The sequence below is a fragment of the Hyperolius riggenbachi genome, chromosome 1 (assembly GCF_040937935.1).
Source record: "Hyperolius riggenbachi isolate aHypRig1 chromosome 1, aHypRig1.pri, whole genome shotgun sequence".
NCBI lineage: Eukaryota > Metazoa > Chordata > Amphibia > Anura > Hyperoliidae > Hyperolius > Hyperolius riggenbachi.
The window spans coordinates 83,941,413-83,957,522 of record NC_090646.1 but is presented as its reverse complement, the minus strand read 5'-3'; the positions used below and the strand labels follow the sequence as shown (position 1 = coordinate 83,957,522).

The window sequence follows — 16,110 nt, the reverse complement described above, 5'->3', positions numbered from 1 at the left end:
TAGAACAGAGAAAGACGCATAAGGAAGTGTCAGCCCAGAAAGGCAGAGGCACCAGTCCAGCAAAGAGTACCAAGCAATGGATGGACTTCATCTCCCGGCAGCCTCTCCGGCTCTCTCCAGATCCTCCTCACCATTCATCACCTCTGCAGGCTGCGGGCTTTTTCCTCATTTGTGGCGTAAGATTCTTCCGCTTCCGCGCGGGGGCAGCACCGAGGCAAACGTTGACGCCGGTGTGCGTGGTGACGTCCGTGCGTCAGACGGGAATAGCTTTCCTCCTTGTAGTCCGCCATATTGGAGTGTAGCTCGGTTCCGCTGTGCTTGCTAGTCGGCTTGGTTGGGCGGCCCCAGTGAGCTTGGTGCGCAGGAAGCGGTGTAGGCAGTGCTGGAGAGAGCAGACATGAGTCCGGCCGATGCCAAGAGAGGAGCCAAGCGCAGGAAGAACAAGCGGGGCGGAGGCGGCGCAGAGGGGAAGGCGGCGGCGCTGAGAGGACAGCACGGGGCGGTGAGCGGAGGAGGTCTCATCCCCAGCCCGGCCAGCAACTGCAACACCGCCCCGCCCGGGCCTGAGGTGAGAGGAGCCTGTGCGGAACCCCCTTCCCTGTGCCGGAGAGGGCCTGTCATACCGGGCCGGGCCACCTCTCCCCTGCACTGTGCATCTATACCAGGCCTGTCTATACCAAGTCTGTGTGTATCTATGCCTGGCCTGCCTGCCTACCTATACCAAGTGTGTGTACATCTATGCCTGGCCATACTGAGTCTGTGTACATCTATACCAGGCCTGGCCACTGCAAGTCTGTGTACATCTATACCAGGCCTGGCCACTGCAAGTCTGTGTACATCTATACCAGGCCTGGCCACTGCAAGTCTGTGTACATCTATACCAGGCCTGGCTATACCAAGTCTGTGTGCATCTGCACTGTACTGAGTCTGTGTACATCTATACCAGGCCTGCCTATACTAAGTCTGTGTGTATCTATGCCTTGCCTGCCTGCCTATACCAAGTGTGTGTACATCTATGCCTGGCCTGCCTGCCTACCTATACCAAGTGTGTGTACATCTATGCCTGGCCATACTGAGTCTGTGTACATCTATGCCTGGCCATACTGAGTCTGTGTACATCTATACCAGGCCTGGCCACTGCAAGTCTGTGTAGATCTATACCAGGCCTGGCCATACCAAGTCTGTGTAGATCTATACCAGGCCTGGCCATACCAAGTCTGTGTAGATCTATACCAGGCCTGGCCATACCAAGTCTGTGTACATCTATACCAGGCCTGGCCATACCAAGTCTGTGTACATCTATACCAGGCCTGGCCATACCAAGTCTGTGTACATCTATACCAGGCCTGGCCATACCAAGTCTGTGTACATCTATACCAGGCCTGGCCATACCAAGTCTGTGTACATCTATACCAGGCCTGGCCATACCAAGTCTGTGTACATCTATACCAGGCCTGGCCATACCAAGTCTGTGTACATCTATACCAGGCCTGGCCATACCAAGTCTGTGTACATCTATACCAGGCCTGGCCATACCAAGTCTGTGTACATCTATACCAGGCCTGGCCATACCAAGTCTGTGTACATCTATACCAGGCCTGGCCATACCAAGTCTGTGTACATCTATACCAGGCCTGGCCATACCAAGTCTGTGTACATCTATACCAGGCCTGGCCATACCAAGTCTGTGTACATCTATGCCAGGCCTGGCCATACCAAGTCTGTGTACATCTATACCAGGCCTGGCCATACCAAGTCTGTGTACATCTATGCCAGGCCTGGCCATACCAAGTCTGTGTACATCTATGCCAGGCCTGGCCATACCAAGTCTGTGTACATCTATGCCAGGCCTGGCCATACCAAGTCTGTGTACATCTATGCCAGGCCTGGCCATACCAAGTCTGTGTACATCTATGCCAGGCCTGGCCATACCAAGTCTGTGTACATCTATGCCAGGCCTGGCCATACCAAGTCTGTGTACATCTATGCCAGGCCTGGCCATACCAAGTCTGTGTACATCTATGCCAGGCCTGGCCATACCAAGTCTGTGTACATCTATGCCAGGCCTGGCCATACCAAGTCTGTGTACATCTATGCCAGGCCTGGCCATACCAAGTCTGTGTACATCTATGCCAGGCCTGGCCATACCAAGTCTGTGTACATCTATGCCAGGCCTGGCCATACCAAGTCTGTGTACATCTATGCCAGGCCTGGCCATACCAAGTCTGTGTACATCTATGCCAGGCCTGGCCATACCAAGTCTGTGTACATCTATGCCAGGCCTGGCCATACCAAGTCTGTGTACATCTATGCCAGGCCTGGCCATACCAAGTCTGTGTACATCTATGCCAGGCCTGGCCATACCAAGTCTGTGTACATCTATGCCAGGCCTGGCCATACCAAGTCTGTGTACATCTATGCCAGGCCTGGCCATACCAAGTCTGTGTACATCTATGCCAGGCCTGGCCATACCAAGTCTGTGTACATCTATGCCAGGCCTGGCCATACCAAGTCTGTGTACATCTATGCCAGGCCTGGCCATACCAAGTCTGTGTACATCTATGCCAGGCCTGGCCATACCAAGTCTGTGTGCATCTATGCCAGGCCTGGCCATACCAAGTCTGTGTGCATCTATGCCAGGCCTGGCCATACCAAGTCTGTGTGCATCTATACCAGGCCTGGCCATACCAAGTCTGGGAGCATCTATACCGGGCCTGGCCATACCAAGTCTGGGAGCATCTATACCGGGCCTGGCCATACCAAGTCTGTGTACATTTATGCTGGGCCTGGCCATACCAAGTCTGTATATCTATCTATCTCACACCGGGCCTGGCCATACCTAGTCTGTGTACCGGGTCTGGCCTGACCATCTCTTCTCTGTAGTGACTTGTATATGTTTATACTGGGTCTGGCCTGATCACCTGTTCCCTGTACTGTGTGTACATCTTTACTGGACCTGGCCTGATCACCTCTTCACTGTACTGAGTGTGTATATCGCTACTGGGTCTGGCCAGATTACCTATCCCCTGTACTGAGTGTGTACATCCTATACTGCATCTGGTCTGACAACCTCTCCACTGTACTGAGTCTATTTAGATGTCTACTGGGTCATCTAGATAGCATTCTAGTAAAGAATTTAGTCATCTGCCATTAGTTCAATTCAAAACTAGGGCAGTCCCACCACCATGCTTGACTGTGTACAGTAGGGAAGACACACATGTCCTTTATTTCCTGACACATATGCTTGACACCGGGGCTGTGGAGTCTGGGGTTGGAGCAATTTTGGGTAATTGGAGTCGGAGTTGATGGTTTCAATAAACTGAGAAGTCTGAGTCAGATGATTTTGACCCCCTCTTTCAGCCTCTGGGTATGACACTGAGCACATGCACTCAACTTCTTTGGTCTACCATGGTGATGCCTGTTCTTAGTGGGACCTTGGCAGTCTTCCCTAGGCCATCTTTATGTAAACTTTTTTTTTTATTTTATTTTGAGGTTCTCTTCCATAAGGTGCCATGTTTAACTTCCAGTGACCAGTATGAGAGAGCGATAAAATCAATTTTAACACACCTTTCCCATTCACACATGAGACCTTGTAACACTAACGAGCAACATGATTTTGGTGAGGGAAAATGGTTAATCAGAATTTTGACATTCTTCACTTAGAGGTGTACTCACTTTTGTTGCTAGTGGTTTAGACATTAAAGGGACTCCGAGCACCTCTCATGGGCATGCCTTTAAGACTCCGACCAGTACTGCAAAGTACTTAAAGTGAACCGAGCATCATTTTTAACACCCAGGGCAGCTATATAGCAAATTAAAAATGCATTCTAAAAATGTGGTTTATTATTAAAACACCTTTCATTTTACCTCATCTTTTTACATTTAAGGGTTAAAACAGGCACTTCTTCCGTCCGTGAAAGGCCTGCGGATGAAGAGCAACAGATGATGGAATGCAGATTAGGAATCACCTCATTGGACTTAATTGACCACAAACAAACCCTGAGTCTTCCCCATTGTATTTCAAAAGGAAAGCATTAGCCACACTTACAGAATCTCACACCTAGCCTGGATAAGACATTGTAAAAGCAGCAGGCTTTTGAACTCCAGAAACATGGCAGCCCTTTCAGCTATTTGAACCCAGGAGCTGCTTAGTTCCCTTTAAAGTGATCTAAGCAGCTCCTGGCTTCAAATAGCTGAAAGGGCTGCCATGATTCTGGAGTTCAAAAACTCCTGCTGCTTTTACAATGTCTTATCCAGGCTAGGTGTGAAATTCTTCAAGTGCATCTTATGTTTTCTGTTTGAAGTACAATGGGGAAGGCTCAGGGTTTGTTTGTGGTCAATTAAGTCTGAGGTGATTTCTTATCAGCCTTCCATCATCTGTTGATCTGTGTCCCCAGGTCCTTTCACTTTCACAGACGCAAGAAGTGTGTATTTTAACCCTTAAATGTAAAAAGATGAGGTAAAACAAAAGTTTTTTTTTTAATGATAAACCATTTTTTAGAATGCATTTTTAATTTGCTATAGTGCTGCACTGGGTGTTAAAAATGATGCTCTGTTCACTTTAAAGATGCATACAGTTCGGTACCTTGTGCTCTCCTTTCATTTGATGCCTCAATTGCTGTACTACACCAAATAGTTTTTGTTTTATTTCAATTTAAAAATCGCGGCTGCCATCTTGGCTATGTTATAACTTTCGGGTCACTCTTGTCTTCTCTGTTGGAGAAGTGCATCCCTGAATGAAGCAGGATGAGGAAGTGACATGTATGGCCATTGCAAGACTTTGTTGGAAGTCGTCTGGATTAAAGGCATGCCCATGAGAGGTGCTCAGTCCCTTTAATGACTGTTATGTTGATAGTGGCAAATTTACACTTTTATGCAAGCTGTACACTGACTAATTTAGGGCTGGTTCAGACGGAAGTTTGGAGGCGTCGCGTTCATTGGCGTCGCGGTAGCAATGCGTTCGGGTTTTCAGCAGCGTTCGCGTTGCGTTCGGATGCGGTCGCGTTTTTTTTCTTCTCCTAGGGGGACATTACCCGTCGCGGTTAACCGCCCCTGGAAGCAACATGTAGCTTCCAGGAGCTCCTTGTACACCAGTGAAAATCGGGACCCGAACTCCGCGTTCGTGTAAACGTGCGTAAAAGCTTGGTACAAACGCTCCCATTCACTTGAATGGGAGCGTTTAACGCCAAGCCCTGAACGCTGGCGGTAAACGCTGCACAAGCGTCCGTCTGAACCAGCCCTTACATGGTGTCAAAGTGCCATATCTTCAGTGGATTTCCTTGACAAGATATATTTACAAAAATGAGGTGTACTATCTTTTGTGAGATGCTGTATGTCTTTTACTAGGCCGGTACCTCTCCCCTGTACTGAGTCTGTGTACATTTGTGCCTGGCCTGACCACCTCTCCCCTGTACTGAGTCTGTGTACATTTGTGCCTGGCCTGACCACCTCTCCCCTGTACTGAGTCTGTGTACATTTGTGCCTGGCCTGACCACCTCTCCCCTGTACTGAATGTGTACATCTGCACGGGGCCTGGCCTGACCACCTCTCCCCCATAGTAAATGTGTACATCTGTGCCTGGCCTGACCATTTCTCCCCTGTACTGACTCTGTGTACATGGCCACCTCTCCTCTGTACTGACTCTGTGTACATCTGTGCCTGGCCTGGCCACCTCTCTCCTGCTCTGAGTCTTCTCTCTCTACTATGCACATTATATGAGGCATGGACTGATACCTTGCCCTGTACAGTGTAAGCATATCAGACTGCTATATTATACAGTATATAGCGGTGATGGCTAACCTTTGCACTCCAGCTGTGGTGGAACTACAAGTCCCATGAGGCACTGCAATACTCTGACAGCGCTAAGCATAACTTGTGGAGGCAGAGGCATGATGGGATTTGCAGTTTTGTCACAGCTGGAGTGCCAAGGTGAGCCATCACTGGTATATAGCCTCCCCTGACTGCATGCTGTCCGTGTACTTCTATACTGTATGTATCTTAGTGGGCCTGGCCTGCTGCAGTGAAAACCTCTCTCCTATATTAATGCTGCATACCAGCTAGCCATGCTATACTGTGTACATCCTGTCCTGACTGAATGCTTTGTGCATCTGCTGTACTGTGCATGTCACACCAGGCCTGACCTTTTACACAATAAAGGTGGCCATACACTGGCCCGATTTGCGGCCGTTTCGACAGCAGAATCGATCCTGGGATCGAATCTGCTGCCAATCGTTCGCGCTAAACGCACCCGCCGATCCGATTTCCTCCCAAAATCGGATCGGTCCATCGATCACGCCGTGCGGGAAACTACCCTCGATCGCCCGCGGGTAGGGTGCGCGTCGCTAGCGGCGGCCGATCCGATCAGGTATACATTACCTGACGGTTCCCAGGCGTCTTCTCCGCGCTGCACCGCTCTGTTCCGGCTCCATCCCGGCGCTTCCTGTGTCACTGCAGTGACCAGGAAGTTCAAATAGAGGGCGCTCAATTTGAACTTCCTGGTCACGGAGTGACACAGGAAGTGCCGGGATGGAGCCGGAACAGAGCGGTGTGGTGCAGCGTGGAGAAGACGCCCGGGAGCCAGCTTCAGGTAATGTATACGGGGGGGGGGCGCACAGGCGACAGGAGCAGCTCAACAGATTGTGATCGGTTTCAGGCTGAAATCGATTCACAATCTGTTTGCAGTAAAGGCAGCCATACGATCCCTCTCTGATCAGATTCGATCAGATAGGGATCTGTCAGCTGGTCGATCTAATGGCAAATCGACCAGTGTATGGCTACCTTAACCTCTCCCATGTACTGTGTGTAGATTCCAGACTGTTGCTTTTTGCATCAGTCCTCTGTACAGCTATACTGTGCAAATTGATGCCGAGCCTGGTCCTATTGCTCTATACTGTATACCTTGCTCTAACATTGGGTCCAGACTGTACTGTTTAGTTTCCAGCTGAATACTTTTTCCTGTATTCTCTGCACTGACTGTAAATTCTCTCTATACATCTATACTGTGTCTGTCTTACCGGCATGCACGGCCCTAATCACATTTCCCTGGTACCGTCCATACCAGCCTGCTGCTCTACATTGGTTATCCCACCCATTATGTATTCTCCTTGTACATCTGGATCTATGCATTACGCGTAATGCTTGGTCTGGTTATCCTGCCCTATGCTGTGTAACCTGCATATCAGAATATTGCTCTATATACCAGGGCTGTGGAGTCGGAGTCGTGGAGTCGGAGCAATCAAAATTAGTTACTTGTGCTGCTTCAATAAAGCAGTCCCCGTATTTTTAACCTCCCTGGCGTTCTATTAAGATCGCCAGGGCGGCTGCGGGAGGTTTTTTTTAAAAAAAAAAAAACTATTTCATGCAGCCAACTGAAAGTTGGCTGCATGAAAGCCCACTAGAGGGCGCTCCTGACGCGTCATTCTGGCCGCCGCCGCCGATCAGAATTAACTAGGAAGGCCGCAGTGAGCGGCCTTCCTTGTTTCGCTTACCTCGTCGCCATAGCGACGAGCGGAGTGACGTCATGGACGTCAGCCGACGTCAGCCGCCTCCGATCCAGCCCTTAGCGCTGGCCGGAACTGATTGGCCCGGCTGCGCAGGGCTCGGGCGGCTGGGGGGACCCTCTTTTGCCGCTGCTCGCGGCGGATCGACGTAGAGGCGGCGATCAGGTAGCACACGCGGCTGGCTGATTGTGACTGTACAGTATATATGATGTGTACACAGGAATCTCTTATATATACTAAATAACGTCTATGCTGTAAGAATAAAGCCTGATGTGTAGCAGTGTCACTAATATAGATGGTCAATGAGATGGAAATAATTCTGCATTGATGCTGGTTTATGCAAATGTATGCACTCTCCTTGCTCATGAAATCAAATAATTTGATATGTTGTTAAAATTTGGTTTGGTGACTACAAATTAAAGGGTACCTGAGACGGATGAAAAGAAGAGTGTTATACATACCTGGGGCTTCTTCCAACCCCCTTCAGGCTAATCAGTCCCTCGCTGTCCTCCTTCACCACCTGGAACTTCTGCTGAGAGTCCCGGTAATTCAGCCAGTCAGAGCAGTCTGGCTACGTGCCGCTTCCACAGCCAGGAGCATTTTGCACCTGTGCAATAGTGCTGCGCAGGTGTAGTACGCTCCCGGCGGCTGAGTGTGTGCATGCGCACTACACCAGACTGGCTCAAGTACCTGGACTCATAGCAGAAGATCCAGGTGGCGAAGGAGGACAGCGAGTGGCTCAAGTACCTGGACTCATAGCAGAAGATCCAGGTGGCGAAGGAGGACAGCGAGGGACTGATTAGCCTGAAGGGGGCTGGAGGAAGCCCCAGGTATGTATAAAACTTTAATTTCATCTGTCTCAGGTTTACTTTGGTACACAGTAGTACTATACTCTACATATGCACTCCCCACAGAGCTGCAGGGAATCCACTGAGAATGTTGTGCACATTGAACACAGAGGTGTTGTCTGTCACCCATATACCTTGTTCAGATTGTGCATGAAGAATGTGTAATAGAGGAAGAATCTCCTCAATCCCCTGCAGAGTACCTGCACATCACTCTTACATGTACCTACAGTTACATTGCCTAGGGCCTGATAGATGTTCTTTGTTCTGGTCTGTACCTTTTTACAAGTACTCTTACCAAGGACTAGTTTTAGTCTAAAGGGAATAAATATAGTAGTCTACATATCCTTCTCACTTCAGTTGTCTTGTAAAATTCCTTAAGGTAGCCATACACATTGGTCGATTTGCCATTAGATCGACCAGCTGACAGATCCCTATCTGATCGAATCTGATCAGAGAGGGATCGTCTGGCTGCCTTTACTGCAAACAGATTGTGAATCGGATTCAGCCTGAAACCGATCACAATCTGTTGAGCTGCTCCTACCGCCTGCCCCCCCCCCCCGTATACATTACCTAAAGCTGGCTCCGGGTCCTCTTCTCCGCGCTGCACCCCGCACCGCATCCCAGCGTACACTGTCACTCCGTGACCAGGAAGTTCAAATAGAGCGCCCTTTTTGAACTTCCTGGTCACTGCAGTGACACAGGAAGCTAATGTACGCTGGGATGGAAGCAGGAACAGAGCGGTGCAGTGCGGAGAAGATGCCCGGGAGCCAGCATCAAGTAATGCATACCTGATCGGCCGCCGCTAGCGACGCGCTCCCTACCCGCGGGCGATCGACGGTATTTTTCCGCACGGCGCGATCGCCGGACCGATCCGATTTCGGGAGGAAATCGGATCGGCGGGTGCGTTTAGCGCGAACGATTGGCAGCAGATTCGATCCCAGTGATAGAATCTGCTGTCGAAACCGCCGCAAATCGGGCCAGTGTATGGCCAGCTTAAGCGTTGGCAGTTAAGAGACGAATTTCACGTTACATACTGTTAATCAACAAAATTGTAATATGCAAATTATTGGACCGACTCCAACACACACTCACACACTCACTCACTCACTCACTTTTATTCTATACAGGGATTCTTGTCATGACTGAACTCCCCTGTTCTGCTTATCTTTCTCACCTACTGCTCTATACATCTTGTTCTGTCCTGACTGTGCCCACTCCATGTATTCTGTACTGGGCCTGTCATACCGGACTTGTGCTTTTTTTCTCTTCTGTATTCTTCTGTAGCCTCTTTACGTGTCTATGGTGTCCTTATGAAACTGCCTGTACAATTCTATTGGCTTGTACTGTGTGTTTTACACTGTGTGCTCTTCCTGTACATCTACTGTATATGTCATACTTTGCTTCTTCTGGTACCTTTACCCCCAGTATTTTGTGTATGTACAGTACCAGTCTATTCTATATTGTCCTGCCCTGACTTTGCATCCTCCCTTCACTTCTATCCTGGGCACTGGTCCACATCTTTTCTGTACTGCCTCCATTTTTTTGTATATGTATTGTGCATATGACACACATGTATAGTGTTCTATACCAGGCTAACTGCTCTCTGTGTATCCTGTGCTATACTATGTGCATGTGTCTATACTATAAAGCTATCAGACAGCACATCCGCTTTATACCCTGCCATGTAGTGTTTCTATACCAGCCTGCTTTTATATAATGTTGCTGACTATCCGTCCTGTATGTAGTGTATTGAACTGGACCTTGCCTGCTGCACTGTTCACCTCTTCTCCTGTAACCACCTGTCAATATTCTGCTGTATACTAGGTATAATATTCTGAATGCGCTCTCTGTGTGCATCTGTACTGTGCAAGTCATACAGGGCTGTGCCTGGATACTGATTCCCTCTATCATGTACTGCCATTACCAGCTTCCTCTGCTGTACAGCAGGAGTGCCCATTAGGTGGATTGCGAAGGCCTTCATGGTAGATCCCGACCCCACTACATTTTCCATTCTGTATATACAAGTGTGCTCCTAAAATGGTACATAGGTAGATCATTTTGTCTTGCTAATTTTTTAAAGTAGCTCACAAGGCGACAAAAGTATGGGCACCCCTGCTGTACAGTATATCCTTATATACTATACATATCAGTGGTTTTCTGCACTGATCACCTCTATCCCATAGTGTTTCCTGCCTGTACCTTGCCAGACCTACAGCCCCTGAACTGTGGTCTCTCCCTGTGTACCTTCCCTATACATCTGTAGTGTGCTGGGTGCTCTCCAGGTACATCTATACTATACATGCCAGGCTTGAATACCTGATCTCCTCTCCCCTGTACTGTGTCCATACTAGCCTTCTGCTCCATATATACCGTAGTATATCCTGTTCTGTGTTTTCCACGTACATCCTGGGCCTGCCTGTCTGTCTGTACCAGCATGATTCTCTAGACTGTCTATATACATATGTCATACTGGGCATGTGTTCTATGCCAGTATTCAGTATATTTTGTAGTGTTGCAACCTGAAAAGATGAAACACAGATTTTTTTTTTCCAGCTTTATTTACTCAACACAACTTGTAACTAAAAAAAAAATCACTGAGATGGATGGACTTTTTTTTTTTCATCCTGCTGTGGTGTTTCAGTGGACAGCCAATGGACAAGTACAATGGATCTAAGCCTTCTTATAGACTTATGCTGGGTACACACAATGTGTTTTTTCCGTCCGATCTATTTCCGATTGATTTCAGATTAGATTCTGTTATCTATTTCCATTCACTTCTATGAGAAATCAATCAGAAAAACGATCGAAAATAAGATCGGACATGTCGGAAATTATCTATCGAACCATCTAACACAAAATTGTATGGTGTGTACCTAGCATTAGTGGACCTGAATTCTTGGACAGGACAGAATGAAAACATAAAGAAATGCACCCTGTATGTATTTAGAGAGTTCAGCCTGTTTAATTCCCCCTCCATTTGTGTTTAATCACAATTTGTAATTTGATCTATCCCCTGTGTCACATGACTGCCACTGCAGAGATGGCAGATAAGCTCATTTGAAAGCACAGGCTGTTAAAGGACAACCGACATGAGGGATGTGGAGGCTGCCATATGCATTTCCGTTTAAACCATACCTAGCCTACCTTGCCTAACGGTCCTGCTGATCATTCCAGTATACCAAAGAGGGATCCACACACAGACTTCAGGAACAAATTGTGGTTATCGTTCCATATGCACAGATGTAAGACATCAAGTCGTCTACACCGACGATCGTTTCAGGGCCAATGCTGTCCCCTTTGTCAAGGCATTAGCAGACTGACGTATATGTCAGTCTGCTAATGCCTTGACAAAGGAGGACTGCATTGGCCCCGAAGCGATCGTCTGTGTAGACTGTTGATGTCTTACATGCGAGCATATGGAACAATAACCACAATCTGCTTATCATTCCAACATCAGTAGTGTCTGAATCACACTGAAAGAAGCATGCAGCTAATCTTGTCAGAATTATCTGATCTACATGCTTGTTCAGGCTCTATGGCTATATGTATTATGCTGGGAATACATGGTTAGATTTTGAGCAATTAAGATGGCTTGATAGATAATTTCTGACATGTCCGATCCCCCGCCCGATCCATTCCACGCTAAATTTTGGATTGGGAGCAATGGGAAAAGATAAGAAAAATGAATGGAAGATAAGAGGATCGGGCGGGATAATCGAGCCTCCAAAACGTTCCGTGCATTCCCAGCATTAGAGGCAGTGGATCAGCAGGGCACCAAGGGAATGAGCGTTGTTTAAAAGGAATTTGTCATAAATGGGTATTCATTGTGCACTCTCTGAGGTAAAAATTCTAAGGTCACTTTATTCCTAAAAAAAATAGAACATTTAGAAATAGAAACATAAAACATGGCCCACTTTCATCCATCCATCTCATTCTGTCTGCAGAAGGGCCCTGGGGTAGGTTAGTGTTAGGCTTCGGTAGAGAAAGAGTTAGTGTGAGTAGCGGGTTAGGTGATCGCAAAATATTGGTAAAAATTAGATATTCCGTCATAATTGGCCCCTGCTCAATAGTAGATTGGTAATTTTAATAAATATTCTGCTAGCAAATTTCCCCAGTGCACAAATTACCACACGCCCAAATTACCTCGGAGCGTATAAAGGGGATGTGGAGCCGGAGTAATTTTTGAGTAACTGGTTCGGAGTCTTAAAAAAAATGCACCGGAATTAGCTATGACCTAAACAGTAGAAAATATAGTAATTTTTAGGTCTCTCGCCGACATCCTAATTATTGCATTTCTTCCGTGTATACCTTATTGCTGCCAAGAAATGTTCATTGAGTTGCTACATAGCAGTGAAGCAGACATATTAACGGATAGAAGTTAAAGCGGACCTGATCTCAGAACATCCTCTCTGCTCTAAAAGATAAGCAACAGCATAACCTTTAAACAAACAAAAACATTATTGTTACATAGTTATTTGGGTTGAAAAAAGACATACGCCCATCGAGTTCAACCAGAGAACAAAGTACAACTCCAGCCTGCTCCCTCACATATCCCTGATGATCCAGAGGAAGGCGAAAAACCCTTACAAGGCATGGTCCAATTAGCCCTGAAAGGGAAAAATTCCTTCTCGACTCCAGATGGCAATCAGATAAAATCCCTGGATCAACATCACTGGGCATTACGTAGTAATTGTAGCCATGGATGTCTTTCAATGCAAGGGAAGCATCTAAGCCCCCTTTAAATGCAGGTATAGAGTTTGCCGTAACTTCTTCCTGTGGCAATGTGTTCCACATCTTAATCACTCTTAGTGTAAAGAACCCTTTCCTAAATAAATGGCTAAAACGTTTTTCCTCCATGTGCAGATCATGTCATTACTGATCATTACAGCTGATATAAATATGCTCTGTTTTTCTACTTCCTAATTCATGGAAGCACACACATTCTTTAATTTACTTCTATTTCGTAAGGCTTGAAGGGTACCTTAAAGAGAACCCGAGGTGTGTTTAAAGATTATCTGCATACAGAGGCTGGATCTGCCTATACAGCCCAGCCTCTGTTGCTATCCCAAACCCCACTAAGGTCCCCCTGCACTCTGCAATCCCTCATAAATCACAGCCATGCTGTGAGGCTGTGTTTACATCTGTAGTGTCAGTCTCAGCTGCTCCCCCGCCTCCTGCATAGCTCCGGTCCCTGCCCCCATCCCTTCCCTCCAATCAGCAAGGAGGGAAGGGATGCAGGCGGGGACTGGAGTTCTGCAGGAGGCGGGAAGAGCAGCAGACTGACACTATAGAGATAAACACAGCCAGCTCTGACAAGCTGTTTGTCAGCAGCGTGGTTGTGATTTATGAGGGATTGCAGAGTGCAGGGGGACCTTAGGGGGGTTTGGGATAGCAACAGAGGCTGGGCTGTATAGGCAGATCCAGCCTCTGTATGCAGATAATATTCTTCAAACCCACCTCGGGTTCTCTTTAATTCACTGTGCTGCTAGAGTCCTCACCAGCGCCACCTATAGATTATTTAGTGAATATAAAGCAGGAACCCTTCTTTCTGCTTTGCATGCAGCAGGTGGTGTGGTAGCACCATGGGATTTTCTGCAACTTTCCCCAACAGAGTTGTGCGCTCTCTGGGCCTGGTGTGCTGCACTGATCACTTCACCCCCTGTGCTGCAGCGACCGTCTTCCTTCTGTATTGTGTGTATATCCGCCTACTGCTCTGTACTGTATATCCTTTTCTATACTGTCTATGCCAGCCTACTACCTGATTCTGTATTACCTGCCATGACTGCTATTCACATTTTCCACTGGGCCTGTGTGTAATTAATAACTATATCTACACTCTGCCTTTTATACCAAAGCTGGCCTGCTGCACTGATCACGGTTTCTTTTGTGCTGTCTCTGTATCCGCTTATTGCTTTATACTTTTTTCCTGCCTTCTCTATACATCTATCACTGCTCCTGTCCTAACTGCACTTATCACATCACTTCCAGGGTTATTATACCACACTTAATGCTGTATGCTGATGGCAGGATACCAAGAATCTTGATATGATGCATATCCCCCTAAATATCATATCCTGATGCGGTACTCCTTCTGTATATCCATAATGTTACATCTCATGGGGGGACTAGTCTGCTTCTCTTAGGGCTGTGGAATCGGTATAAAAATCATCTGACCCCCAACTCCTCATGTGTTGGGGTATTCTAACTATTAAGTGTACCTCTGGGTTTTTATGTATACTAGAGATTCACTTTAAACTTAAATTAGAAATCAAAACTAGTCTTTGGTAAAAGTGCTTGTAGAGGGTGCAGACAGGAACAAATAATTATATCCATCAGGCCCCCTAGGCAATGTAACTGTGAGTACATGTAAGAGTGATGATCAGGTACTCTGCAGGGGAATAAGGGGATTTTTCCTCTATTACAGATCTTTATGCAGAATCTGAACCAGGTTTACAGGTGATCGACAACCTCTGCATTCAATGTGCACAACAATGTCAGTGGATTTACAACCGCTCTGCGGGGAGTGCATATGTAGAGTATAGTACTACTGTGTAACTTGATTTGTAGTCCCTAACCCCAAATTTATTAACATATCAAATTGAATGATTTCATGAGCAAAGGGAGTACGAAAAGAAATCCTATTTTTTTTTTCTTTTAATTACAGTTAAAATGTATTAGGAGTCTGAGTGGGTACATTTCTTGAAGACTCCGATTCCATTTACCCAAACATTTACTCCAACTCAGATTCCACAGCTTTGGCTGCATTGATGATCTTTTCCTCCTGCGCCCGTAGTGAGCATGTTATAGCAGGGCTAGTATGATTTTCTTAGTGCCTCTACTGTCTCTCTGTTCCAGCTTACTACCATACTGTATGTACAAGCTATGGCCTCCTTACTCATCTATACTGCACCACATACAGTGCTGATCACCTCTTAAAATAACACCGAAGCCAAATAAGAAAAAGAAAATACTCACCTGTGGAGAGAGAGGCTCTGGATACTATAGAGCCTCCCTCTTGGGTTCTCGTTTCAGCGTCATCCCTGTTCCTGGTATTTGACCACCTGGTCTCAAATACGCCCTCTCGGAAGCACTTGTCAGTGAGTGCTTTAGATGACAGGTAGCTACATACTGTGCATGCAGTACAGAACTACCTGTCATTAGGAGAACTCTGGGACAGGAGGACTCCCCAAGGCACTACATTTGAAAGGGCGACGGGCGACGGCACTGGAACGAATCTATAAAGAGAGCACAGGAAGACTCTATAGGTTACAGAGCCTTCTCTCTGTACTGGTAGGTATCTTTTATGTTGCTACAGATTTGCCGGATACACACCATGCAATTTTCACTTCAGATCCTATTCCACCCATTGATCAAATCCATATTCAGATCTGACATCAATCAGATATTGAAGAAAGCCAGCATACACAGGTATGCTATTGATTAAAATTCTGATCACATTTCTGATCCTTTTTCCTATTAGATATCGATTGAAAATGAATACAAAAAACAAACAAACACGGAGGAAGACCATTTCAATTGATAATTTGCAGCGTGTCCAGTCTGCTTCCGATTGAGAAACAGACTGGTATTGAGCTGGGGTTGGTTGCTGACAGTCAGTAGACTGTATATCTTATTCCTAGATCTGTTGTGCTGCACACGTTCTCATCGCACTGGACTCTGTGTATATGTATTGTGTGCCTGGCCAGCTGCAGTGGAAATATTTAACTGAACTGTTTAGTGGCACTTTTACTTTCTTTCTCTCT

The 16,110-nt window shown here is 46.8% G+C and overlaps 1 protein-coding gene across 3 annotated transcripts in view; it reads left to right on the top strand.

Moving 5' to 3' along the window:
• The first annotated feature begins 262 nt into the window (after positions 1-262).
• Positions 263-16,110, top strand: part of FAM193A (family with sequence similarity 193 member A) — a 127,561-nt gene continuing 111,713 nt past the window's right edge. For all 3 annotated transcript variants that reach the window (XM_068275897.1, XM_068275887.1, XM_068275879.1), the window contains exon 1: positions 263-568. In XM_068275897.1, the coding sequence (XP_068131998.1) occupies positions 398-568 (171 nt within the window). In that variant the 5' untranslated portion in view covers positions 263-397. The remainder of the gene's footprint in view (positions 569-16,110) is intronic.